Genomic DNA, 26,837 nt, shown 5'->3' on the forward strand with positions numbered 1-26,837 from the left:
AGCTTTCTGAGTTGGCGTAGAAAGAACATTCTTTGTTGTGTTTTGATGACATTTTTTGTTAGGTGTCCATTTTAGATCATGTGATATAGTAGAACCTAGAAATTTGAAGGTCTCTATTGTTGATATTGTGTTGTCTAGTATTGTAAGAGGTGGTAGTATGGGAGGGTTTCTTCTAAAATCTACCACCATTTCTATGGTTTTGAGTGTGTTCAGTTCCAGATTGTTCCGGTTACATCACAAGGCAAGTTGTATAACCTCCTGTCTGTATGCGGATTCATTGTTGTCTTGAATGAGAGCAATCACTGTTGTGTCATTAGCAAACTTCAGTATTTTAACAGATGGATCATTTGAGATGCAGTCATTGGTATATTGGGAGATGTGGAGAAAGGACACAGCCCTGGGGGGCCCATGCTAATTGTGCAGGTATCCGATGTGATTCCACCTAGCTTCACCTGCTGCTTCCTATCTGTTAGGAAACTTACGATCCACTTACAAGTGTGTTCAGGTACTGCTAGTTGGTTTAATTTACTTAGAAGAATGTCTGGAATGATGGTATTGAATGCTCTACAAAGAGGACCCTTGTGTAGGTATTTGGAGATTCAAGGTGTTGTAGGATGTAATGCAGAGCAATATTAACAGCATCATCTGTCAATCTATTTGCTCGGTATGCAAACTGCATGGGATCTAACAGAGGATCCATGATGGTTTTCAGATGGGACAGAACAAGCCTTTCAAAGATTTTCATAACTACAAATGTTAGAGCAACTGGTCTGTAGTCATTCAGTTCCTTGATGGAGGGCTTCTTTGGCACTGGGATGATAGTAGAGCATTTGAAGCAGGAAAGAACATAGCACATATCTAGTGATCTATTGAAGATTCAGGTGAAGATGGGGGCCAACTGGTTAGCACAGACTTTTAAGCAAGAAGGAGTTATCTTGTCTGGCCCTGGTGCTTTTCCTGGCTTTTGTCTATGTAATAGAACTTGCACTTCTTTTTCTGTGATCACCAGTTTGTGAACCCAATGGGTTGGGGCCAGTTGTAGAAGGCTTGGCTGTTGTTGGTGTGTTTGAGATGGGGGTTGTGGAGATAGGTGGCTGTAGTTTCCTTTCAAACCTGCAGTAAAACACGTTCAGGTCATCTGCTAGTTGTTTATTTCCTTCTGCCTGGGAAGGAGGTTTGCTGTAGCCAGTGATGTTTTTAAGAGTTTTCCATATGTTTGCTGGTTCATTTGTTGAGAACTGGTTCCTTAACTTTTCAGAGTAGCTTCTTTTTGCTGCTCTGATCTCTCGTTAATATGTTTCTGGCCTGATTGTATAGCGTTCTGTCACCTTTTCTGTATGCTTCCTCTTTGGAATGATGTAGCTGCTTAGGTTTAGCTGTGAACCAAGGTTTATTGCTATTATATATTTGCAGGTTCCTTGTTGGTACACTAAGTCTTCACAGAAGCTGACATATGTTACAGTATCTGTGAGCTCATGTAGCTCTGCAGAGGTATCTTCAGAAACATTCCAATCAGTACAATCAAGACAAGCCTGGAGCTTCAGCTTTGCCTTATCAAACCAAGTCCTCACTGATTTAATCATTGATTTCATGGTTTTAAGTCTTTGTCTGTAGGCAGGTATAAGGCGACTCATGCAGTGGGCAGTGTGTCCCACAACTGCTCATGGTAAAGACCTATAAGCATCTTTTACTGTTGTGTAGCAGTGGTCTAAAGTATTTTTGCCTCTGGTGGGACAGTTTACATGCTGGAAATATTTTGGGAGCTCTTTCCTTAAATTTGCTTGATTGAAATCCCCTAAAATGATGTGAAGGGAATCTGGGTGTTTGGCTTCAGCCTCCATAATTTGATCAGCAAGAGTTTATAATGCCTTGTTTACACAAGCTTGTGGAGGAACATACACAGCTATTAGGAGAAATGAGAACTCACGTGGAGAATAAAATGGCTTGCAGTTGATACGTAAAGACTCTAAATTTTCATCACAGAATTTATATATTATAGTTATATCCTGAGACCAGCTGTTGTTGATATATAAACATAATCCTCCACCCTTGTTTTACCTGATGTCTCCTCAATTCTGTCTGATCTAAATATCTGGAATCCTGGGATGTAAATGATTTTGTCCCCATGAATTTGTGGATTAAGCCAGGTTTCAGTAAAACAGAGAACTGCTGAATTGTAGAAATCAGAATTCCATATATTTAAGAGATGTATTTCATCCATCTTCGCAAGTGAGCGTAAATTAGTTAGAAAGCTTGAAGGGAGAGGAGCCCCTCCCACATTCCTTAGTCTGTTTAAAATTCCTGCTCGTTTACCTCGCTGGTACCTTTAAGATGTATTGAACTCCAACTGTCATCCTTACCAGTTTCTATAATTCTTATTACAATTAAATAATGGGGATTGACATCAAACCATCTGGAATGATACAGATGGATGCAAGCTACCAAGCCCAGCTTTACTCCCATGTCCAACATTCCACTGCTGTCAAAAACTATCCTATTTCATGTGTTGAATAGAACTAATTATGTATAGAATTCCTGGGATTTCCAGCAAGCTATTTCACACTCTTTTCCATGAGGCAGTTAATTTCTGTATCACAAAACACATGCTTTAGTAAAGTGAGTCTCGACAAGACATCATTATGTTGACAATTTTTTTTCTTGCAATAGTCAGGGCTGCCTCTGCTGAGGAAGCGGTGGTCTAACTTCTATGCCTTTTTCTGGTATACTAAGGGAAGTGCAAACTGGACTATCCTGCCATTAGAAAAAAAAAGAAAAAGAAAATGAGGGTTATGTCTTTTCCACATGACCACTGGCTTTTCCCGCAAACTCTGAATAGCATTTTTTCCATCACGCAGTGCTTCACAATTTAATCAATGAAAACTACCGACCCACTTTTTTGTTTTCCCTCAGTGCATTTTTGTGGAGAGGAAAAAATTGTGTGGGGGCATGGCTAAGTCGAAGTGGTGAAAAAACAATGAAAGAATGTTGGCATGGCAATTTCAATTCAGGAAAACAACTATTTCGGAACCAGAAAGTGGACAAGAGAGGAGTTCTTGCCAATTGAGAAACATCTGCCAGCAGCTTCAGAGGAAATGCAGCATATTTATCTTTCTTGTGTTTTTTCTGGAGCAGCAACTGAGTTAATTAACTTAACAACATGTGAAGACCACAAAGAGAACAAAGTTATATGGTATTTTTTGAACATAAGAACATGTTTTTGAGAATCATAAAGCAGATGTATACCATAGATATAGCCACTGTTGTAGATGTTTTTCTTCTAATGTAAGGACTGCAATAGCCACTATGTAGGACAAACAGGCAGAAGACTAGCAGAGCGCATCCATCCATGAACACCAACTGTCAAAAGACTTGCCGAATGAAAGAAGAACAAGAGCCAGCAAATAAAAACTGATCAAAATATCAGTATCCAAAAAGCTTCTTTATGCAAGAATTTGATATTAGTCATTTTGGGAACTAATGCTGAAAAGTTGGCTTGTCAAGGCTCCCATTCTCTAAGCTCAGCATACACGTGTTGTGTAAAAAGAGGCCCGGATACAGTTTTCAGTACTGTATGTGCAGTATCAGCTGACTAGCTAATGTTTCCTGCCATCCATCTTTGTTTCCACTTGAATGAAGCCAAGACATAAATACTTTATTTTCTCCAGCTGTTGTAGCACAAGAGAACTTGGTCTGGAAAAAATGGAAGAGGAATAGCATAACATTAACAGGTATGTAACCATAGCAATATAAAACACGTCTGTCATCAAAAATATAATTTACAGGAAAACAATAAATTAGATTCTGATAACCGTTTGTGTTGCTTTTTGCGAATAGTGTCATTTAGAATAATAATAAAAAGCTCTGATTTCTAAAGTTTACTAAAGGGCATGACAATATATTTTTTTAACATAGAAATTCAATTTGTGGAAGAAAATAGCAAACATTGCCCTAAAACCCCCCTTTTTGTATGCCTCAGGGATTTTTTTTTCCTCAAGAGAGATTTTTCCCTCTGGCAAGAGAACAGTTGTAAAAACTGCAATTTATTTGCACAAATGTTCAGCATTTAAACCCAAAACCTGACCATAAAGCTGACTGTAACTTCTGCTAGGATGGAATTCTAACTCTATAAGAATTAAGTACTACCAAAATGCATGGAATTTATTTTTAAGCAGATGTACAGGCTTATCCTGTGAATGATATCATTAATCTTTGACTTCCCCAAAACTGCTTTTTAGAGTTATAATGCAAAATGAAAATTGCTTATAGAACCATAATTACATTACTGAATGTTGGGGTTATCAGTCATGATTTTACAATCTGATTCCAAAATACATCCTATAGAATTATCTCTAAGAATGAGAAAGAGATAAAAGGCAAGCTACAGTAAATACATTGGTTCACATATCCTATTAAATTATAGTTGGTATAATTGTGATTTTAGAAGCCACAATTAGTTAAGCTCATATAACATCCTTTTGCCATATAAACTACAATAGCTAGTTCATATATCATCTAAGCCAGGGGCTGTCAAACTCCCAGCCCACAGGCCAGATACGTCACATGCTGGCCACACCCATGCCAGGTTTAGCGAAGGGAAAAAGAAGTTGCGATACGTCACGTGATGCTGCTGTGATGACGTGAATTTGACACTCCTAATCTATGCTGTTTGAGTCTGAGCTTGATTGAGTGTACTATCTGAATTGAACAATTCTATTTAAAGGACCAGACAGAAAGCTCAATAAACTACATTGTGAAAATGCAGTTATAGTTGCTGTCATCATTACCACCACCACCACCATCCTACTGCTAGACCATAGTAATCTCTGAAGAAAATGTACTAATATATTTGATTCCATGGCTTGCTTGCTTTATTATGACAGTAGAATAACAACAAAAATGTTATAATACAAAACATCCAACTTAAAAAATTCATGACAGAAATGAAAAATAACTGAACTTTTCTCAGATCCAACTTCTAAAATAAATTGCTACAAGAAGTTTGGCTATTTTTCTGGAAACTTAGAATATTGATAATTGATAAAAAATGCACAGTGGCCCGTTGAGATCAACTAGTAGCATTCACTTGCTCTTTTTTTCCTAGATGAAGAGTTCCCACAGCCTTGAAGGTGGCCTCTATTTTGTAAACCTGAACCTGTGTGAACATAGCAGGGGTGCATAACCTGAGGCCCCAGGGCCACATGTAAGACTTCAGGGACCTCCAAATGTTATATAAAGAAAACATTATTAAATTTTCTGATGAGTAATCAGGATATCTATTATTTTTAGCAGAAGAAGCAAAATCAAATTTATTAGAGTGACAGGCATGTCAAAGGGCTTAAAGTTAGAAGCTGTACATTTCTATTTGTCTCTAGGCGGATTTTGAAATTTTTCATGGTCAAGTTGTATTATGAACACTTGGGGGGGGGGAGGAGAAGCCCTACCTTGTTTGAAAACGCTTGTCAAGAAAAAAAGTTAACACTTCCTTTCACAGGTATTTTTTGCACAGGCATCTGCAGATTCAGACAACAAATGAAACACCTACAGAAGTAACATGAAATTTTAATTTTATTCTTGTTAGACATCCCAAAATATTGTTATAAATACAAGATAGATTGCTACATTCTTTATTTTATAAAGTAATATTCTGTAAGTACATTTATATACAAAATTTACAAACTTATTCAGACAACTATGTCTCTACATTCACTGAATACTTTGTAATTTAGAGAAAAGTAGATTTGATTTGGCAAAATAAAGTCAAACAAAAGGAAAGCTGTTTGTTTATATATGAAAAATGTAGAATTAAGATACCCACACAAAAAAAAATCAATTAAAGGAAGATGGCATTTTAAGTCCTTTTCTAAAAAATATTCTGTTGCTTTAATTCAGAATTAAATTTTGAGTATCAGTGAAAGGGCCTTGCCTAGATCACACCCCAAGTTTATGTAACCTTCTGTATTTTATTTCATCAGTTTTACGGATTTCCATGGTAGAGTACTGTTATTTTGTGGCACTACCTAGGTTACAAATAGAGGCCCAGGTACAAAAAGGTACAAGCAGGTACAAAAATATTCATAGTACCTCTCTGTAAGATGTTTCTTCAAAACTCCACACTATTCAAATATCTCAAGGCTTAAATATTTCAATATCCCCTTTCTTCTTATACAACTTACTTTATTCTTTCCTTTTGCAAGCCAATCCCTAACCACCTGACTCTTAAACAACCAAGCCCTATTAACAACTGTCTAGTTTTGATTTGGACAATTAGTGTTGTTATATTATTTGTGGCAAAACTACTGCTAAGCTGAAATGTTTCTCAGTACTATGATAGACAGATTTAGAGGCTTTCAGGAAATGCCAAGCTCTATCCCTATAACTAATTTTATGTGTGCTGCTATGGCATTATACTTCTCTCTGCTGCTGTTTTTATTACCTTGTCATACGTGCTTTAAACCTTTAGGTCCTATAAAATAAATGAATAAACTGTAACAAGAAACTGTCAAGGACAGAGGTCTATATACAGCAGTTCTGAGTGGATTATTATCTACCATTCTTGGTTCAAGTACTTGGGGAAACCCATGCTCATCAAGAACTCCATTTGCAAAGATCGACATACTGCACATGCTCAGTACCCTGTCAATTCATTAACTGAAACATTCTAACCCAGAAAAAAGGCTAGGTCATTCAGGTTGGGGTTGATGTATTGCTTTACGGCAAAAATCAATTGTACCTCTAGCACGAAACAGGTTAAATAGAAGTAATGCCAATTGCTATGGTTGAAATCAGAAATGGAGTTTGAAGGACATTCTCTTCACTTCATCTTGTTTTTCCCTATTCCAGAGAACTTGAAATTGCTGGAGAAACATGAAAAAGGTATCAATGAGTAAGAGAGAATAAAGTAGGGGGGAAAAGGACTCAGTAGCTATAATTTGTATGCATTATGCTTTCAGGCAGCTAAACAGGCTTGTCCAGGCCTGTTCTTTGCAAAACTAGATTTGAATAAATATTTAAATATGAAACAAGATGACAGTGGCAGTAAGACTAGTTTTTTTAAAAAAACTATATTCTTTTAAAAATAGCATACATTTCATATATTCACCATTGCTTGCACAAAATGTTCCAAAATGGCAAATACCATTCACTATTCACTGTTCTGTGTTAACAGGCTGATATTTTAATTTCAATTTTTTAGCTATTGTAGAAAACTACAACAATGCTAAAAGTGGGGATCGAGTACCTATTCTGATATACAAGCTGAGGTTCAACATGATTGCAGTCAAAACTGAAAACTTAATCTAGTGAATTCCCCAAAAATGAAATCCTACCTTTTGGTCAAGACATATTGACCTGAAAAGGCAAGCTTTATGCAGCATTAAAGGTGACATTAAACAGCATATTTTACAATAACCTAGTGATCTTTCTTATGTTAACTTAGGTGTATTTTAAATCAGTTAAATGAATGGACCTGCACTCATGTCAAGTTATTGTTTGCCATAGACTCATAAAGACAAAAAGTTTAGTGCAAAATTTGATTACAGATGAACAGTTTCTCAGAACACATGTATAAATATGAAATTAAAAAACTATAAGGGTGACAATTGATTCAGTGAATTATTTCCTTCCTCGGCTGTAGAAAGTTTGACAGTTGTCAGCTTACGAGGAGGATGCTGAGGGCTCTTGCGAAGATTATCATCCATCTGCAAAAGAAAGATAAAGGCCAGTTTGGATGTTTGAAGAAAATTAATTTTAATACTGTTCACATTGTAATGTCCAATCATTTATTTTATAAATTAATTATATAAACAATAGTGCAATTTTCTTGAGTTCAAGAACATAACTAATGAGTTCAATAAATTATCTTATTAATCCCATGCATATTTTTTTTATACTTCAACTGCTTAACTCTAATAAGTATGTTATTTCTTATTTATCCATTAACAAAAATGGAGATGTGATCCTTTAAAGCAGGGGTCGCCAACCTTTTGGACCTCAGGGACCACCAAACTCATAATTTTAAATCCCAGGGACCACTAATCCCAGGGTTCTGTGGGTGTGACCTAATTTGTGGGTGTGGCTTGGTCATCATGTGACTGGCTGGGCATGGCTTGTATGTAAATATTATAAATATTTATATAAATATTTAATTTTTTATAAAAAAGAGCAACTTTTACCCAAAATCAGGCAAAGCAGGCAGGCAGAGCTGCTCACAGAATCATTGTATAATCTATCTATCTGCCATCAGCTAGCTCAGTCTCTCAAATTTGCTTGCCATGAGTCTGCACTGAATAATAGAACCTTCAGTCCTAAGGGAGTTTCAGCTGTGCTTAAAAGCAGAGCCGAAGATCTAAAGACTAGCTAGAAAGCAAGAAATCCAACCATTTCCTGCTTCCTAGCTAATCTAAATCTCCCGGCACAGCAGAACAGATGATGGTCGGAAAAAGGAAAAATAGCAATTTAGCAGGCAAGTTTGCCAGGTAAGGAGTGAGTGGGCAGGTTCCCGCGGGCCATGTGGGCGGCACAGCCTTGTGTTTCTGCACAGTCTGGATTAATTGCTTTGGGGGGATGCTCTGGGGGTGAGATTTCTTTGTGGACCACCAACATTTTCTCACGGTCCACCGGTGGGCCACGACCCACCAGTTGTCGACCGCTGCTTTAAAGAGTATCTATGTATGAGATACACTTTTAAAGTATCTCCTGTTCAATTCTCTGTAATTCATCCCTCTTTTTCACCATGTTCTGATTTTGTGGACCTGATTCGGTCAGCTGACCTGACTAAACATTGTTGTATGCTTCATTTTATGTCATCACATGAATGACAACTAGCTTTCCAATTTATCTACACAAATTTCTTTTCCCCTGTCACAGGGACTTAAGTGTAAAATCATGCAGCTTCCCATCAGATAAGAAAGCAGTTTAGAAGTAAGTGGAAAAATGAGAAATAATATTCTTGACCATTCAGAGGTAATACTACTATTTCCTTAAGATCAAACAACGGAGAGCAAAAAGTACTACTAATAAAATTAAAATATCTGCCAATAACAAAACAGGAAATGAGCTTGTTAAATATTTATTTAAAAAGAAAATTAGAGTCAGATAGCAATTTTGAGCATTGCCCAATCATTTAAAAAGTTGTTCCCTCTACTGATTCTGACAAACCACTAAATATCTACTGTTATATAAAGCACATAGAGTTCTGGCTTCTGCCAAACAGGAAGCTACAAATCTGTCTAAAGTTATGCTTAAAAAAGAATTTGTCTGCAAAGAGAAACAAATACTTGAAAGTTGATTGCTCTATCTTAGTTGCCAACTTTCTCCCACCCAAACCAAACTATAAACGATTAACAGGTGGAAGGGTACTAACATCAAATGGCTAATGTAATTAATTTACCAAATAGTACTTTTGTTCTCTGTTGCACTTTTTGATTATCTATCTCAACTTGTTCTATTGGTAATAAAAAACTATAAGGAAAATATATCACTTGATTGGAATAAATAACCAGAATGAAACCAAGACTGAGCAAGCATCTCAAGTGTCTCCATCAACAATAATTTAATTATTAATTAATTAATATTAATTTACATTACAATCCAACAACTTGTTAGGAAATAACTGCTTCTAATCATTTTGACTGATAATCATTGTATTTATGGAACCACTCCTTCATCTCATGGAATATTACTAAGTGATTTTCTTATCATACTTTTATTATTTACTGAAATAATTGATAACACATAGTTAGCTGTCATATTTGAATTATACTTCTCTATTGAATCCCAGGTGTAGTTTAGGGCTGTTAATTTAAAGTGGAAGTTATTAAGACACCCCGTCCTGCTCACAATGCTGCTGAAGCTAAAGCACTTCATCAAATGCTCATTAATTTATATATGCATTCAGAGGTCAAACATTTGTGGAGATATATTGCTAATTTCCTAGTATTAAATTATATAGAAGTATATGTGGTGGTCTAAATGCCCAAAAGGAAATTTAACCCTGATCACCTGAGTTCATTTTTCCTACTGCACATAGAACACTGTGTTGAGTTCATTCTAGCTATTGCATTTTCTCTTTGGTTTTTTCTTTTATTAGTACTGCATTTTAGAAAGAGCATTGATATATTTGAGAATGTACAGAGGTATGCAACCAATATGATAAGAAGCCTGGAAAGAAAAATGTAGGAGGAATAATTATAGGATTTCTATATGTTTTGCCTGGAGAAAGTTGTAGGGAAATATGATAATTATCTTTAGGTATTTGAAAGGCTCTCATGTAGAGATAGAAATAAATGTTCACTTGTTTAGAAAATAGGACAAAAATAATAAAATTAAACTATAAGAAAACAGATTTCAGGTGGATACCATCATGGTGAAAAAAAAGCATCTTAGTTTAATAGACTGAGACTTATCCGTATAATCTGTGCTTCCAGTTTAAGTCGGCTAAAGCTGAAATCTGTCAGTCACATGACAGACAGATGGATGCAATAATCAACTTTCAGCTGAAAGTTTCAAATTGAAACCTTTTATATCTACAAACTACTTATTCAACCTTATTTGCTTAGCACACTCTAGAGCAGGGCTGTCAAACTTGCGGCCCATGGGCCAGATGCGTCACACGCTGTTCACACTCGGTTCTTGGGATGGATTCTGCTCTCCTTGGGTGCTCTTTTCTAGCCTGGCTCTCATTCTCTTTCTCTTTTTAGCTGATTAAAGTCAAAAGTACTCTCTGGCCTCTATCTATCAGTTAGAAAATCAGAATGAACAAGAACCTTTTCAATCAAATTAGATTCCTTGTTCACAAGCTGTGTAAGTTTCTGGAGATTCGCATCAACTGTATCTTGTCCCTCTGAAGAGGTCCCTAAATAGGCAAGACACACAGAAGATAAAATTAGAAGCAACCAAGAATCTCTATAAACATTTCAAGGATTTTCACAGAGAAAGCATCATATAAGGTATGTTAATGGAGTCCTAAACCTTTACCATGTTTAAAGCCCTTACAAATTTATAAGGCAGATTCCAAGATTTCTGGTGAAGAATTTATTTCTAGTATAGACTTAGTGCAAACAAGCATTTGTAGATTTCAAGATGCATATGTGTAGGGACAAGTGTATCATTTACCTGAGAAGTTTCGTCTAAAGTAGCAACTCAGAATATCATCACAGAAGTGACATAAGTTAGGAAGCTGCTTCAGATGTTCTTGTAACTGAACTTTAAGGAATGGTGCTTTATAAAGAGGTGCAAGAAAACCAAACACGAAGGCATCAAGAGTTGTAGGTCTAGATATAATAAATATATGACATTGTTATCTCAAATCCCTTTTAATAGTTTCAGAAAGTAGAATGTTATGTTTGAAAATTTTGAATTTGTAAAAATGTAACACGTAAAGTCATGATTTCACTGATACACAACATTAATAAACCATATTATACATACAAGTTTGAATAAGCATCGGCAAAAAGATGTATGTAAAGTGTGTGGACAATTTATACTGTAGATGAAATAAAATACTGAATTAGGGTGAAATTATGATAAAATTGTTACAATATGGCCCCACAAAATTGCAATAGGATAGATGAAATAGTTCAATATCTAAGGAAGTAAGCCATCTAACTGCTTCTACTGTTGCTGCAATGAGATCGTCCCAGGTGCCTTGAAACTTCCTGAAGAGACTTTCTTGGATTATGTGTATCATCATTTGTTCCAATGCATCACAGACACATTGCAGGCTTTCGGCCATTCCTCTACTTAAACAGCTTTGCCTTAGTTTTAACATGGCCAGTCCTGATTCTTTTCAGATGACTCCGTATTTTGGGGGGCAGCTGCATTTCTGTGTTTTATTGGCTCTACGTGATCTGTCTGGCTATAGTTCTTAAGGGTCATCCATTTTGATCACAGTTCTTCATCTAAATTATAAGACTGTGGTATGTTATTCCAAATTGGTTTCCTAGATTTAAGCCTGGTGCAAGATAGAGAATCTAGTATTTTATGTTTTGGTAGATCTTTGGGAGTCCATGGATTGTTTATTTTATTCCACTCTCCAAATGTCTGTTGTTATCACCTGAATTGGGGGGGGGGGGTGTTTACAATGTAATAAAGAACATGGAACCAGGACACTGGTGTAGAATTGAGGTTTCTGGATGTTATTCTTATTGTATCATTAAGATAAGCTTCACTCATGTTAGTATGACAACTTATTTCCCATATGGGTGTGCAGTATTTAGTGACAGAGTAAGCTAATGATTGTACCATTGTACACAGTGTTTATGTTTGTGCTCCTCATGCTGTTCCTGCAATTTTCCTAGTCCTTGTTTTCAATTTTTTTCCAGTTAGTTCAAGGTTTTTTCTAAATATGAAGGATCAGTCAAGATTTGTCTTCATCAAATAAGCTTAAACCAATTAATTACAACATTCAACTAAGCATTTGCAATTAGCTGCAGGCTGTACATGTAAAGCAGCAGTTTTTCTGAAGAGTAAAGCCTATTATTAGTAATGTCAGCTGTCAATGCCAGAAGTTGGTCCTCATATCAAGGAATTGATAAATGAATAGCTTTAAGACAGATGTTGAGAATATATTCTACATTTCATCAGCAAACATCAAGTCATCGGTAAGTCTAACCCTCATATAAACAGATGAAAGTGGCTTCAGGCTAAATCTTTTATCATGTGGCCCAGAAAATCTAGATTGGAATCCATATGGTTTAGACAAGGTACATAAATCTCTTCCATGGCCATATTATTGAATCAGATATATGAATGTGTTTTTTTCCCACATGAATTTAATTATAAAAAAGATGATTTTCCATGATTAAAGGAAAACAGCATCCTGAATGTTATACAAAAATCAACAATGCTTTAGCATGCAATGCACTGGAAATGAAAACACATAGAAGGTGAGGTTCTTTTGCAGAGCAGGATCTGAGAGCTATAACCTTGAAAATAACTGGACAGGCATTGTTTTAGTTTTAGCAATTTAAAGCTTTCATCAAAAGCACCATAAAATAGTGCCCTAGCAGGAAAGCCGCTTTATTATGCAGAGGAATAGACTTCTGATATTTAGAATTTAACTTTAAAAAAAACAACTCCACAAACTGGAGAGGGTCCTAGAAATTTAATTTAGTTTTAATCGATGAGGCAATTGCCTGTTTGAAAGAGGGAAGAAATGGCCACATTAGCCGTATGTAAACTGTTGAGGATCAAAGGACATGTAGTAACTATGTTGGTGATTAACTTGGCTTTTTAAAATAATTGTTAAGCCTGTTTTAGAATGTATGTTGTAACTTGCTTTTATGATTCAAAATTATGGAAAATTATGCCACTGATATTCAGTGTACGAGTATGTCATTTTATATAGAATCTGAAGGAAACTGTTCATGAATTCTTTTTAAAATTCTTATTAATTAGCCATCATTTAGTTTATGGTGATCAGTTGTTGAACAAGTGTTGATTCTAAAAACTGGCAAGTCAAACAAAGTCTTAACATAGTTTTAAATACAAAATGTAGTAGCATTAAAATGCCTTGCAAACACCATAAATATTCTGTACTCACTTATTTCCGAAGAAAAATGGAGATGAGCCTAGTCTATTTGACAGAAGATTAAGACACTCTTTTGCATCCCTGTAGATCTAAAATGGAGAAAAGTTCATCTGCACAAAATGTTTCCAGTACTTATTTCAAATCAATGCAGTGTCTCCATAATAGATGTAAAGTATTAACTTTTTATTATCTATCCTATGTCACAATGTTAAAAAATGTGCCCTTACAGACACAACCACTTGCAGCCAAACTCAATGTTGCCAAAATGACATGTACAGGATGATGTCATCAAGCAAATGCTATTAGCACTCTCTTGTGCAGGGGTGTCAAACTGGTGGTCTGTGGGCGGGATGTGTCACGTGCAGGCCACACCCACCCCAACTCCATGAATGGGGAAAACGTTGCAAAACGTCACGTGATGGCAATGTGATGCAGCAAGTTAGAGACCCGTGCTATTGTGTCTTAATGTTTAACACAACTGCATAAGTTGCTTTATTTGCGTAACACCATCTCTTATATGCTGTCATTTGCTTCCTCATGCAACAGTTACAGAATATCTTTATTAATCTTAAAACAGTTCTGAGAACTGTTGTTTGTAGAAACAACAGTATTACAGTTCTACTTTTTCCATTATATATTATCCTATTTTCTATGTTTTTATAGGATTTTATAGGAGCCCTGGTGGCATAGTGATTAGAATGCAGTGTTGCAGGCAAACTCTGCCCACAGCCTTGTTCAATCTTGATGCGGCTCAAGGTTGACTCAGCCTTCCATCCTTCCGAGGTCGGTAATATAAGGAACCAAACTGCTGGGGACAATATGCTGACATTGTAAATGGCCCAGAGAGTGCTGTAAAGCATTATGGGGTGGTATACAAATGTAAATGCTATTGCTATTTTTCTCTGGGGCTGATTGATTTTACTATCATATTATTCCTACTTACATATCAAGAGTAGGGGACCCGTATTTTGAGACAGTAAATATACTACAAATTGGAGTGAATGTGATACCCTAGCCCTATCATAATTTACAAAATTAAGAATCCTTCAAAAATTAATGAAAAAAGTTAGCTCCATGTTGCATTTTTGTTCCACCTACAATGTTCCTTGAGCTCTCCAAAAATGTTGTGCAACCCTCAGCCACCAAAAAGTTGCTCATCCTTGATAACCTAACTTATCTGCCACAATTTTCAACACAAAATCCCTGAATTTTGTAATGCTTCATTTAAAACAAAATGCAGCAAAATGCATTATCTTGAATGTATTTTTCCATTCAAGCAAGTTATCAAATGTATTAGTAGATTTCAAAGCACTAATGCTAAAATTAGAGTGTCATTTTATAAATGTGCCAATTTTGACTAAACTACCTTGTTCTTCAGGAAGTTTCTGGGGACAAATTATCCATACTGCCTTTAAACTTTCCATCCACAAAAATAAATTAAAAAATCCAATATGTTGCTTTAGGATCCACAGATGTACTGAGGATTGAGTATAACTCATGGGCTGCATCTCTACTATTAGCAGTAGAACCTCTGGTCACGAGCATAATTCATTCCATAACTTTGGTCGCAATCTGATTTGGTTGTGACCCACACCTAATTTTGGAAATTTTGGTGTTTACAAAAAATGGCGTGGAAGGGGAAATCGGCTGCGAAAAAAAAATGTGAATTTTTTTGGTTGGAATCCAATTTGGTCATGGACAAAAGCATTTGTGACCAGAGGTTCTACTGCATTATAGTGTACTATAATAGCAACACTATTGCTTTGTGTATCATGTTAATGGGTTATAAGAGTATAGAATAGAAAAACAAAACCCCAAAGAAAACTACATTCAAGCTGTCTCTTTTGTAAAGGGACACTCTAATTCATATTACATTCCAATACATGGAACATACCAGAGGAAATATTGGTCATAGGTTTCAAAAAAGCGGTAGGAATTTTAGCAACACATATAAAACTAGTCTGTGAAGTGCTTTCACGATGGATGCTTTTTGAGCACTACTTTTGTGGCAAGAGTTCTCTCATACTGATTGCAAAAGTTGCAAAGAAAGTTATGTAAAAGCTCTGGAAAATGTTTCTGTATGGTAAACAATTGTTTTCACTTATTGTTTTAATTTCTGTTTTGAAAAAAAGCCTGTGCAGGGCTTTAGATTCGATTCCAAAATAATGCTTTCGAATAGACAAAGGTATAAACAAAGTACTTATCTGGAACGCCTTCAAAGTTACATTTTTTCTTAGTTTGTATAGCATCATATTAGATCAATCTTTTTTAATGTTAGTAGTGAAGTGCAGGAAGGAGGAGGGATTTAGAGAAGGGTCTAGAAAGCAAATGGATCTTTAACGCTCTGGGAAAAATGAAGGTGTTCTCCCACAAAATTAGGGTTCTTCTCAAAAGAATATATTATCTGTAAACACAAGAAAAGACTGTACTCTGTTTTGATAGAAAGGTAAATATTCTGTAAATAACAATAATAACAAAACAAGACACCACTACATTCCGAAGATTAAACATCTAATAAAGTAGAATAGTAAACAATACTGCATTTATCATGCAGTGATAGTGCATCTTCATAGATTTTAACTAAGAAATTTACCTGAACTTCTATTTCAGTGATGCTATAGAGTGGAGGCCCTCCCTTTGTCAGCAAGATCCTATTAAGAGCATCCCTGGACATCTTTCTAGGTAGGTACCAACTCAGTGGAAATGGAATCCTTGAAGCAAACCATGGTTTTGTCAAATTATAGTAATTATCAGCTTCAATCCAAAAAGTATACAGCTGTACCATGAAGATAAAGAATGTTAATATTCAAGAATGAAGTCACAGTCTATAAAGACTACAATATTTTTTTAATTCTTAAAAACGAAATGCAGATTTTTTTTACTGAAGCTTTTATCTCTAAATTAAAAATCTAAGTGTTTATACATATACATAGTCCAGATTTATGATTAGGGAAATTCAGCACATTTATTATAATGAAATGACTAGAAGTAACACTGTTCTTCCTCTAAAGGTATATTCTTCCTGAAATATAATTTGTGTAAATAAGCTATAAAAAGTATTTAATTTGAAAAACATACATGATAATAATAGTTGAGCACATATCACACTAACATATAACTTGTTTTGATCACAGTTGCTGAACAAGCCACAGAAATTTGGTTCAAACACCGCAAATCATAATGCCAGGGTTCATGAAACATGCTAACTAAAATCAAAATCAATAACATTATGATCTGGGAATGTAACTTTGAAATTTCAAACAATCTCATAATTAGCTTAATGATTATATCACGGGCCTCATTTTTACAAACTAGGCAGAAACCTACATATAATAAAAATGTCAAGAACATTTGTAGTTTTTTTTTGCTTTGTGCCACTTTGCAATATAAATACAATATAAAATCTATTTTTGAAAACTAATAATAAACTATTGCATACTACTGCTTCTTGATTAATTTCATTTGCTTTTTTGCATTTGCAAATACATGTTTTGTATGACCCACTTACAGAAAACATATATTTTAATAAAATAAAGCATAGAATCCTTTTCACCTTCTAGTTTTCCTTCTGAAATATTTTAATCAAATTACCATTCACAATGTGAAGTAACACAGTCCAGACTTAAGCTGAACTATTGTTTTTAAGAAGTAGGCCACACAAGTGTAACTTACAAAGCTGATTAAGTCCAGTTGCTTCTTGAAAAAGCACTTTTGTTGCTTTTGCATTGCTTTGGAGTGGCCAAGGCACGATTGCTCACTGACAGTAAGATTTTTTAAAAAAAGGAGTGCATCCTCCAATTTGTTTTAGTTTTCTCTCATGATAATAAGGTTTAATAACATGGCACCAGGCTTGAAGTTTATTTAGATATCTGTGGCATGTACTAATTTTACTGTGATCCTGACAAGCTTGGGATGCTTGAACCTGGGTCCCCTCTATACTTTGTTTGTCTCTTTAGCTCAGCATTTTGTAGCCCAAGTGTTCCCACCCACTTTCTGGAAAGCGTAAATGACCTCTCTGCTAAAGAGTTTCGCTTTATGAGCAAGAGTTGGCTGCTGATAGTTATGGTTACATTTTAACTATTTTAATTGCTCAAGGTGCTCCGGCATCAGTGGTGGAATTCAAAGTTTTTTACTACTAGTTCTGTGGGTGTGGCTTGGTGGGCATGGCAGGGGAAGGATACTGTAAAATCTCCATTCCCTCCCCACTCCAGGGAAACGATACTTCAAAATCTCCATTCCCTCCCCACCCCACTAACCTGCTTTCTGGCTCCATTTTCCTCTGCAGGGCAACAAAAGAAGACCCAGCCAATCAGCTGGAACTCGGGAAGCAGAGAATAGTTGGGGGCGGGGGCAGTCAGAGGTGGTATTTGCCTGTTCTCCGAACTACTCAAAATTTGCACTACTGGTTCTCCAGAACTGGTCGGAACCTGCTGAATACCACCTCTGTCTGGCACCCTGCCTGATTTGTAACTCTGGCTTACAGGTATTGCTGATGAAAAGGAAGGTATTCAGACTGAATGGTTTAGGTTTCCATGATGGCCTATTTCTAATCTAATGATTGATATTTAGGGCAGCTTTTTGCAAGCAAAGAAGCTTTTTGTATTTTTGTACAGGTAATCCTGGACTTACAACAGTTCATTTAGTGACTATTCAAAGTTAAATGGCACTAAAAAAAGGGACTTATGACCATTTTTCACACATACAACTGTTGCAGCATCCCCATGGTCACGAGAGGCCGGACGAGGCAAAGTGCCCCTTGACATGAGTGGCATCGAATTGGCCATGCCCACCCAGTCACATGACCACCCAGCCATGCCTACCCAGCTGGTCATTGGGGCAGAGAACTGGTTTTTGAATTATTTGAATTCTACCACTGGTTAGAAGATTTCACTTATGGTATCAAACAGAAAGCCAGGTGCTAACTGTGTAAGAGATTAAAAACTACAATGCTCATGTGCAGGTTCTAATTTGGGCTAAAGAAGAACAAGAAAGACACACAGTTTCCAGAATATGAACATAGATCTACCATTTTCACAAAGAACACCAGGAATCACTTTGAAGTTCTGAGGTTATTGACACAGAACCAGAAGAACTGGCTAAAGAGGAAAGTGAAAACAGACTGCCAAAGATGAAGAAACAGAAACACACAAACTGGATGTCAGGAAAAAAAGCATCAAGATTGCCAAGAAGAGAAGAGAAGCTAAAGCCAAGAAAGGTAAAAACCTCAGGAAGGAACTTAAGAAGAGTTTCAGAGAGCTTTTAAGAAGAGACATGAAGCACTATTACAACATTTATAAAGATACAGAAGATGGAAATAGACATTTAAAAAGGATAATCTTGTGAAAAATCTCTGAAGAAAGTTTCAGTCTCAAATTGGTATGCTAAAGGATGTCAATGGACAGATAGTAACTGTTTCACTATCAGAAGATCAAAGATTAAAGGAGCACACTGAAATATTACACAGTAGAAATATCAACATTCAAGATACCTTGAAACATGTTCCCTATTTACACAAATCTTAGTACTAGAAGATGACATTATAGTAGATCAGCACCCTGGTCATTATTAAGTCAGAAGGCTATAGGAACTGATGGAATACCCACAAAAATATGGCAAACAATAAAAGAAGAATCAGTGAAAGTTCTAACCAAGCTATGCCAGCAAATCTGGAAAATGACAGAGTGGCCAATAGATTTGAAAAGATCAATCTACATTCCAAAACCAAAAAAAGGAACTTAACAATGCACACACATCTATCATACAATATCCTTAATTTTACATCCTAGCAAAATAATACTTCAGATCATCAAACACAGATTAGAACCCTAATGGAAAAACAAACACCAGATGTTCAAGCTGGCTTTAGAAAAAGCCAAGGAACATGAGACATTTTGCTGATGCATGCTGGATAATTGAGAAAGCCACAGAATACCAAAAAGTTAGTATGTGATCCATTAGAAAGGCCTTTGATTATGTTAATCATGTCGACCTATGGAACGTGCTTAGAAAAATGGAGATTCCAGAATATCACATTGTCCTAATGTAAAACCTATATACAGGGCCAAGAAGTCACAGTATGGACAGAACACAGCAAAACAGATTGGGTCCAGACTGGCAAAAAAGTGAAACAAGGATGTACCTTTAACCTATTTTCTGGATATATATTAAGGGAAGTTGTGTTGAAAGAGATGTGATTTTAAAACTGGAGAAAGAAACATCAATAACCTGCATTAAAATGATGACATTATTCTTGATAGCTGAAAATAAAAAGAATCTGCAAACTCTAATGATAAAAGTCAAAGAGTATGGTAAAAATTAAAATTAAATAAAAAGAAAGCTAAATTAATGACATCAGGTATAAAAACAACCCTTAGAATTGACAATGAAGATATTGAAGTGAAAGCTTCTGCTTTTTAGAATCCACCATCCATCGTAAAAGAACAAGTAGTTAAGAAAAACACTACAGATTAGTATTTGGTAGAATGGCTAAGAAGGCCCTTGAAAAGATGCCATGATGGGGGACTTCCGGTTTGTCGGCCGCGGCGGCAGGGATTTGCGAAGCTGCGCGATCCCTGCGCGCTAGCCGTTTTGGGGCTCCCACCCAGGCGGGACGGAGCTAGGCTGCCCTGCAGGGGCAGCTGAAGGTAGGGGGATCCGGAGAAGGGACTGGGGTGTTGCAGACCCCCTCCCTGGCCGGCAGAACCCCTTTTCCCAGGACAGTGCAGCGGCGGTCCGTAATGGCCGCCACAAAGAAGCTGGCAGCCGGGTAAGAATGCGCAGGAGGAAGTGGAGAAAGTGCTTGAGAGGAGAAAGTTTTTCTTGGCTCCTAGGACTCTAAGACATATTTAATAAAATTCCTGAAAAGTATGACTTTCTGAATAATACCTGCCAGAAGAGGAAAAAGCGGCTGTTTAAAGGTGCTGAAAGGATAGCTTTCCTCTTTTCCTACGGAATAAATAACTGGATATTAAGAAACCTATTTTTTTAGGTGAAAAGTGGTTTTAAGCGATGAGTGGGAAGAGAGAGGATTAAAGAGAAAATATTTGTATGCTAAGACTTTGTTGGAGCAGATGCCTTAAGGATTTGAAGACTAGAATATATTGTAATAAGATTTTAAACAGATTTGGACTTTCTTTCTCTTTGATTGATATTACCCCAGAAGGAGAAAGTGAGAACTCTGCCTTGGTTTGGACTGATTGATAACTTTGGGACTGTTTTATCTTTTTTTATTTTCTTTTGAATATTCTGGTTGTTGTAAGAAGAAAGAAGGAGAAAAGAAAAGAAAAGATTTATAATGGCTCTTTCTGTTGAGGAACTAAGAAAAGAATATGAACAAGCAAAAAAAATGGTAAAGATGGTGTGGAAGAAGCTTTCCTTTTCTTAGAAATGGCGCTTACTAATTATCAACAAACATTACAACAGATGAAGATAGCAGAGGAACAAGAAAGAAAGGAAGGAGCCATCTTTAATGAATCTCAGAATTTGATCCAGAAAGAAGGAAGAGAGAAAGAAAAGAAAAGAAGAGAAAAGAAGAAAACTAAAGGACTTAAGGACTTAAGATCTAAAAAACATTTAAGAAAGGGAAAAATAAAGTGCAAAACCAATATGAGAGTAAACAAAAGGGAAAAGGAATACGACAGAGAAGGGGAAGCCGGTAAGGCAGAGGCTAGAAGAAGGGGGTAGAAAGGTTTGTTGGGAGAAGAAAGAAAGGGAAAAGGTGGAGAAAAGCTACAATGTTTTGAAATTAAATGAAAAAAATGAATTTTTTTTGGATAATGGATAAAGTATAATTTAAAAAAAAAAAAAAGATTTTGCAAGGTACATAAGATGAGATGGTAGTATTGCAATGGTTTAAGAGTTGACAAGAGATTAAAATGTTTAAATGTTTAAAAATGATTGGCTTTAAAACTTAATAATAGGAGAGGTTTAGAATATTGTTTTAATTAAAGAGTTTAATAAAATTATGGTATTGATGTTATTATAAAATTTTATTATAGTATTTTTTTTTGAATATTTGGATTTATTGTCTAATTATGCACTTAATTGTGTTGGATGTATTAGTTAGATAGAATGTACCAAGCAAAATCTGATTGGGTATTAGATATTATTTTAAAGATTAATTTGATTAATTTAGGGGGGAGATAGAAAGGCATCATACTCTGATTAATGATTTCAGGAGAAACTGATTTTCTTTTTTTTCATAAGGAATGAGACAAAGGGATGATAAAAAATGGACAAAAGATACAAATATAATGATTTAAACTAAGATGATTAATCAAGGTAGAATTAAGAAGTGTGAAATATGTGGAGAAGTTAATATAGAAGGCTTAGAATGGTAAATAAAATAAGTAATGATATGTAAGATGAGCATGAATATAATTGAAGTCCATGAAGAGAGAGACACCTGGGTCCAAGTTACTTTCCAAAAGATGTTTTTATGTTTTGTGTGTTGTGTGTATATGTCTTTTTTGGGGGGAGAATTAGTTAAAACTTGTAGAAATATAGAATGAGAATAATGGTAACTAAGTCAGAAAGAAACAGATGAAATAATAATAATGATATTGAATAAGAGTAAAGAGAAGTAAAGAGAAATTGAATAAGAGGTTTTGGTATGTTATATGGAAATGGTTTAAAACAGAATCATAATTTATCTGACTTGTTAAATTTACAATGGAAAAAGGTTTAAACATGTAATGAATAATGATAATTTGTGTGTTTTAAAAATTAATAAAACTTGTTTTAAAAAAAAAAAAAGAAAAGATGCCATGATATGTTTATACTACAAAAATTGAAATAGTGCTAGCAGTAATTCCTTATGCCACTTTATGGAAGCAGAAGGTGGCCTTTGAAGAAGCAGGATAGGAACAGAACTGTATTGACAATTTTGAACTCTGGCATTGGAGAAGCATCCTGCGAATACCATGCACTGTCAAGAAAGATCATTGAATAAATCATCCAAGAGTTCTCTCTCAAGACATAAATTACCAGGCTCAAATTATGCTACCTTAAACACATTATATGAAGTCCTAACTCTGGCAAAGGAGCTAATGCTGAGCAAAATGGAGGAAAGAGAAGAAAGGGATAACTAGCTGTAAAACTGATGCGTCACTAGAAAATTTGAACAACCAGTTTAGGGGCAAATTGTCATAGAGAAAATCAATCTATGTAATGCTAAGAGTTAACTCTAACTTGATGGCACAAAATTTCAATGAGAAAATGACAAAATATTAACTTTGGCACATGTAGTAGCTCTATATGCCTATTTTAAAAAGTATTATCTACTGATCCTTATCTTAGTGCAAACCTATGTAAACGTGAAGTTTACTGACCAGTGCCTAACATTATCCTGGCTTTTCTAAATCACTAGTGAATTCTAGTGATTTCTAGTATCGCTTATGCATTTGCAGTGCATACTGGATAAAAGACGGGCTAAGTACTACTGCTTTGCTGCCCTTATTTTTCAACATGCTACAAAGTAAAGAGAAACACCTGCCAATTGCGTCGCTGCAGCAGAAATGGAAAGAGTGCAACACTGGGCTCTGTTGAACGGCTTTAGGTTGTTTGTGTGCTGTTGTTTCAACAAACCATTCTGGCATAAAATATTTGTAAAGTGTCAATTCATTCCAATGCTGGTTTTCATGAGAACAATTCCTGGTCTTTCATTTCACTGTCATGTTACTATAGCCTTGAGGAACCAGTAGGGTCAGTAGAAAAAGTATTCACTAAAATATGGACTAAACTTTTTAGTGCCATAATAAAACAAATCCCCCAACTTCTGCCACACCTGCAGGTTCCTTGAGCAGCACCAGGTATCCATCCAATGAAAACAGAAAGCTATATTTAGGCTGAATTTGACCATAAGCACCCATCCTTATAATTACATGTAAATATACATCCGTATATTTACATCAATATAAAAGTGAGGAATTAAAATAATTCTCTCAGCTCAGCAGGAAATGAATAACAGAATGGTAACAGAATGGTGACAGAATGGGAATCAACAGGAAAAAATTTGGAATGTCCAATCAGCCCACTGCTAATCACCTGACTTCACCTCCAATATAAAGGATAGTGAAACATAACAACCTTGCTAAGTACAATTTAAGTCTGTCAGTCATATTGTGGATCAGGGAGAAGTTGAAGGCCATAATTTGAGGATGGAGAGGAAATAATTGTGCTGTGGTTAAATGCAAGTTGAGAGACTAGTTGGCTCTTACCATAGCAGGATGTAGTTTTTCTTCAAGCAGTGCAATATATGCCAGTGTATCAGCTCCATCCTTTGAAGACAAGTCATAATCAGCATTATATTTCTGCCAAAAAAAGGCAACAGAGTGTTATATGAAGAGAAAATAGATGTAATAACTGAAGTTAGTTACACATTTTATATTTCACTAAACACATGGAATAATAATAGCATTTCTTTCTTTTTCTACTTACTTGAAATGCCTGTTTGAAATGTTGAACATGGACAATTCTGTTTTCAGTTTTTGCTTTGAAACTGCAACCAATGGAGTTTTTTGAGCATTCTGATGTCTACAACTGGTTTGTGTTTGTTATTAAAAAAAACTCTTTAAGCTAAAAAGATCTACAGAATGCATTGGCCAATAAAAGGTTTCGTCCCTGATGTCACTTGATAGAGCCAAATGAGGTGAGATTATGATGGAATGTAATTTGGGAGTAAATTCCAGAGAAGAGACAACTGAGTTCAGATAATTTGTGTGAGAGAAGGAGGATAAAGACAGCTCCTCCCTAATAATTCTCAGAGTATATCTTCATGTAGGTAGTAGCCTGCTTCAGTTTGCAAGATTTTGTTGATGGGTATGGAACAATACATAAATCTGCTTGGAAGAATCATTCTGTATCTTTTTTAGTCTTGGGAGCCAGACATAGGGTGAGGGAGAATCAGTTAAACATTAACAGCTCTCTGCTGATAACTGTTGTGTTTTGGGCTAGGTTTTTGTTTGTGTTTTGCTTTGAGGAAGTTAAACTGCATGGGTTGCAACATAATGCTATTGTTCCTATGGAGTCTTTATGTGTTTTATCTTTCAGGCAGGTTACAAAATACCAAGGTTACAAAATACCAATGCATCCTAAATTGTGTTGCTATGCTGCTCTCCTTTCAGACTATTAAATGCATGAAACAAGGTTACATTGTCTGTTTGTTGAATTTTAAAGCCAGGTTGTTAGATCCAAACAACTAACAGGACCATCTACTCTCATTCAGTCCTTCCTACTTCTTAAAACATCCGAAATTTTCATTATGGATACATTTGTCATCAATAATTAGTTCAGTTCTCTCTGGTGGTTGGCTCCATATTATTGAAATGAATCCAATAAATTACTGGAGCTGAAACAAGCTTGCTTTGAACTACAGTTAAGGAAGTAGATTAAATTATATTTTGTCAGCTGTTTTACAGGTAGTCTTCAACTTACAATATGTCATTTAACAACTATTCAAAATTACAATAGCCTTGGAAAATGTGCTTTATGGTCTGTGAAGCACTTTTGGCCATAATAAACGCCATGCTGCCCCACACAGTCATATGGTTGCATTTCAAGAGCCCCAACAAAGAATTTCCCCTCCATGCACAAAGGGGAGCTGAAATCTTTTATTCAATTAAACCCCCCCCCTTCTTATGCCACCCCGTCCCACCCCCCCCCCCGGCCCCACCCCCCCAAAAAACAACACCCCCCCCCTTCTCACATTTAAAATCATACCCCCCCCCCAAACACACCACTAAAAAAAAAAAAAAATAAAAAACAACAACTAAACACCAAAAAAAATTTTTTCAAAAACAAAAACTCTCCCAAAAAATTTTCTCTTCTATATTATTTTATTAATTTTTCCACCATAAATACCCCAATAACACCCCCAACAAACATAAACAAACCTCAAACAACCCACCCAACACTTCCCCCTTTTTTTTTTTTCTCTCTCTTCTTCTTTTTCTTTTTTTTTTTTTTTTTTTTTTTAGTGGACTGCAGGAACACTCCAGAGCAAAAGGGCTGCCTGCCAGGAGGATTTCAACCTGTGTAGAGTTAAAACCTTCCCTTTTGCTCTCAAAGAACTGCCTCCCAGGAGGATTTAGATCCATGTGAAGCTTAAATCCTCCAGTAGAATTGATGAACAGATTGATTGTTTAATGAACACTTTTGTTCAACAACAGAGATTCCAGTCCCAATTGTAGCCATACGTTGAGATCCACCTGTTATAAAATTATTTAACTTTCATATTTTTTATTAATTGGTTCTTTTCAAAATGGATGCTATTTTTTGATTTACTTATATTTATAAATTGCCCATAATTCTTAATGACACTGGTTTGATATACATTTTCTCAACAATAATAAATATAAAATATTCCTTCTGAGTACATATATTATCAGGAATCCTCAAGGTCACAAACAGAAAAGTAATTTTTTTGCTGTTGCATTATTTGTGAACTGTGCTGAAGAGATTCTATCCTTTTTAGATCTTCACTGGTTCAGTTCTAGGGCTGGCTAGATAGCTGGAAAAAAGTATGCATAAATGTTGCTTACATTGATTCAGTGGGAACCTTTGAAATATATCTTTTATAAAGTGATGCTCTTGGCATAGTATATACTACAGTATATAACAGGGTGAATTATTATTTGCATGAGTCTATAACTACAAAAAGGAAGAAAGCAGTTGATGTTTAGTTTCTATTTTATGATCAAAATACTTCAAATTGCATGCTATCAGAACATTCTGATGAAATTATGGATTTAGGAGATAAAGTTCGATTCTACAGTGAATATGCATTCCACTATCCAGTTTCAGAGTGGCTCCCTAGGAGAACAAAATATAATTCCTTCTGCTGACCAGATGTTATAATAGGAATCAATCTGTAGCCATTCTTAACTGCTTCACCATTCATGAATTTTACTTTAAACAAAAGCCTATTATTTGAGCAAGATAACATAATCTCCTTCGGTTCTTTTGTAAGCAGTTTCTGTTAGCAGAAGAATTGAACAAAAAAAGAGGAGGAAATTCTATGTGCCAATAAAACATGGTTTTTATTTACCCTGATGCATTTCAGAAAACGTGTTCTTTTTCAAAGACATTTCTAGAATATCCATGAACTGACTCTGTCAATTTGTTCATGTACGTTGCAGGAGCGCCCTTGAAAAAGAACACATTTTCTGAAACATCTCAAGCCAAGTGTTTAAAAAAGCCCCCCTTTTTTTTACTAGCACCTGGGATTCTTCCCACTCACAATCTTCTCTTTTAACATTTTGAAATTCTGCAATGTCTGATATAATACTAACCAGGAAAAAAGGAAGGCATA

At 35.6% G+C, this 26,837-nt stretch overlaps 1 protein-coding gene across 5 annotated transcripts in view; it reads right to left on the bottom strand.

Moving 5' to 3' along the window:
* Window positions 1-3,420: 3,420 nt before the first annotated feature.
* MTX3 (metaxin 3) overlaps window positions 3,421-26,837 on the bottom strand; it is a 29,051-nt gene continuing 5,634 nt past the window's right edge. For 2 of the 5 annotated variants that reach the window (XM_087958326.1, XM_087958327.1), the window contains 6 exons: window positions 23,746-23,838; window positions 16,122-16,304; window positions 13,541-13,617; window positions 11,113-11,270; window positions 10,764-10,852; window positions 5,551-7,697 (listed from right to left, as the gene is read on the bottom strand). In XM_087958326.1, the coding sequence (XP_087814452.1) occupies window positions 7,584-7,697; window positions 10,764-10,852; window positions 11,113-11,270; window positions 13,541-13,617; window positions 16,122-16,304; window positions 23,746-23,838 (714 nt within the window). In that variant the 3' untranslated portion in view covers window positions 5,551-7,583. The other 3 variants (XR_015748210.1, XR_015748209.1, XM_026670576.2) reach the window with 3 other exon arrangements.

Source organism: Notechis scutatus, chromosome 2 (assembly GCF_049901735.1).
Source record: "Notechis scutatus isolate UNSWTSFEM ecotype Mainland chromosome 2, rNotScu1.2, whole genome shotgun sequence".
Classification (NCBI taxonomy): domain Eukaryota; kingdom Metazoa; phylum Chordata; class Lepidosauria; order Squamata; family Elapidae; genus Notechis; species Notechis scutatus.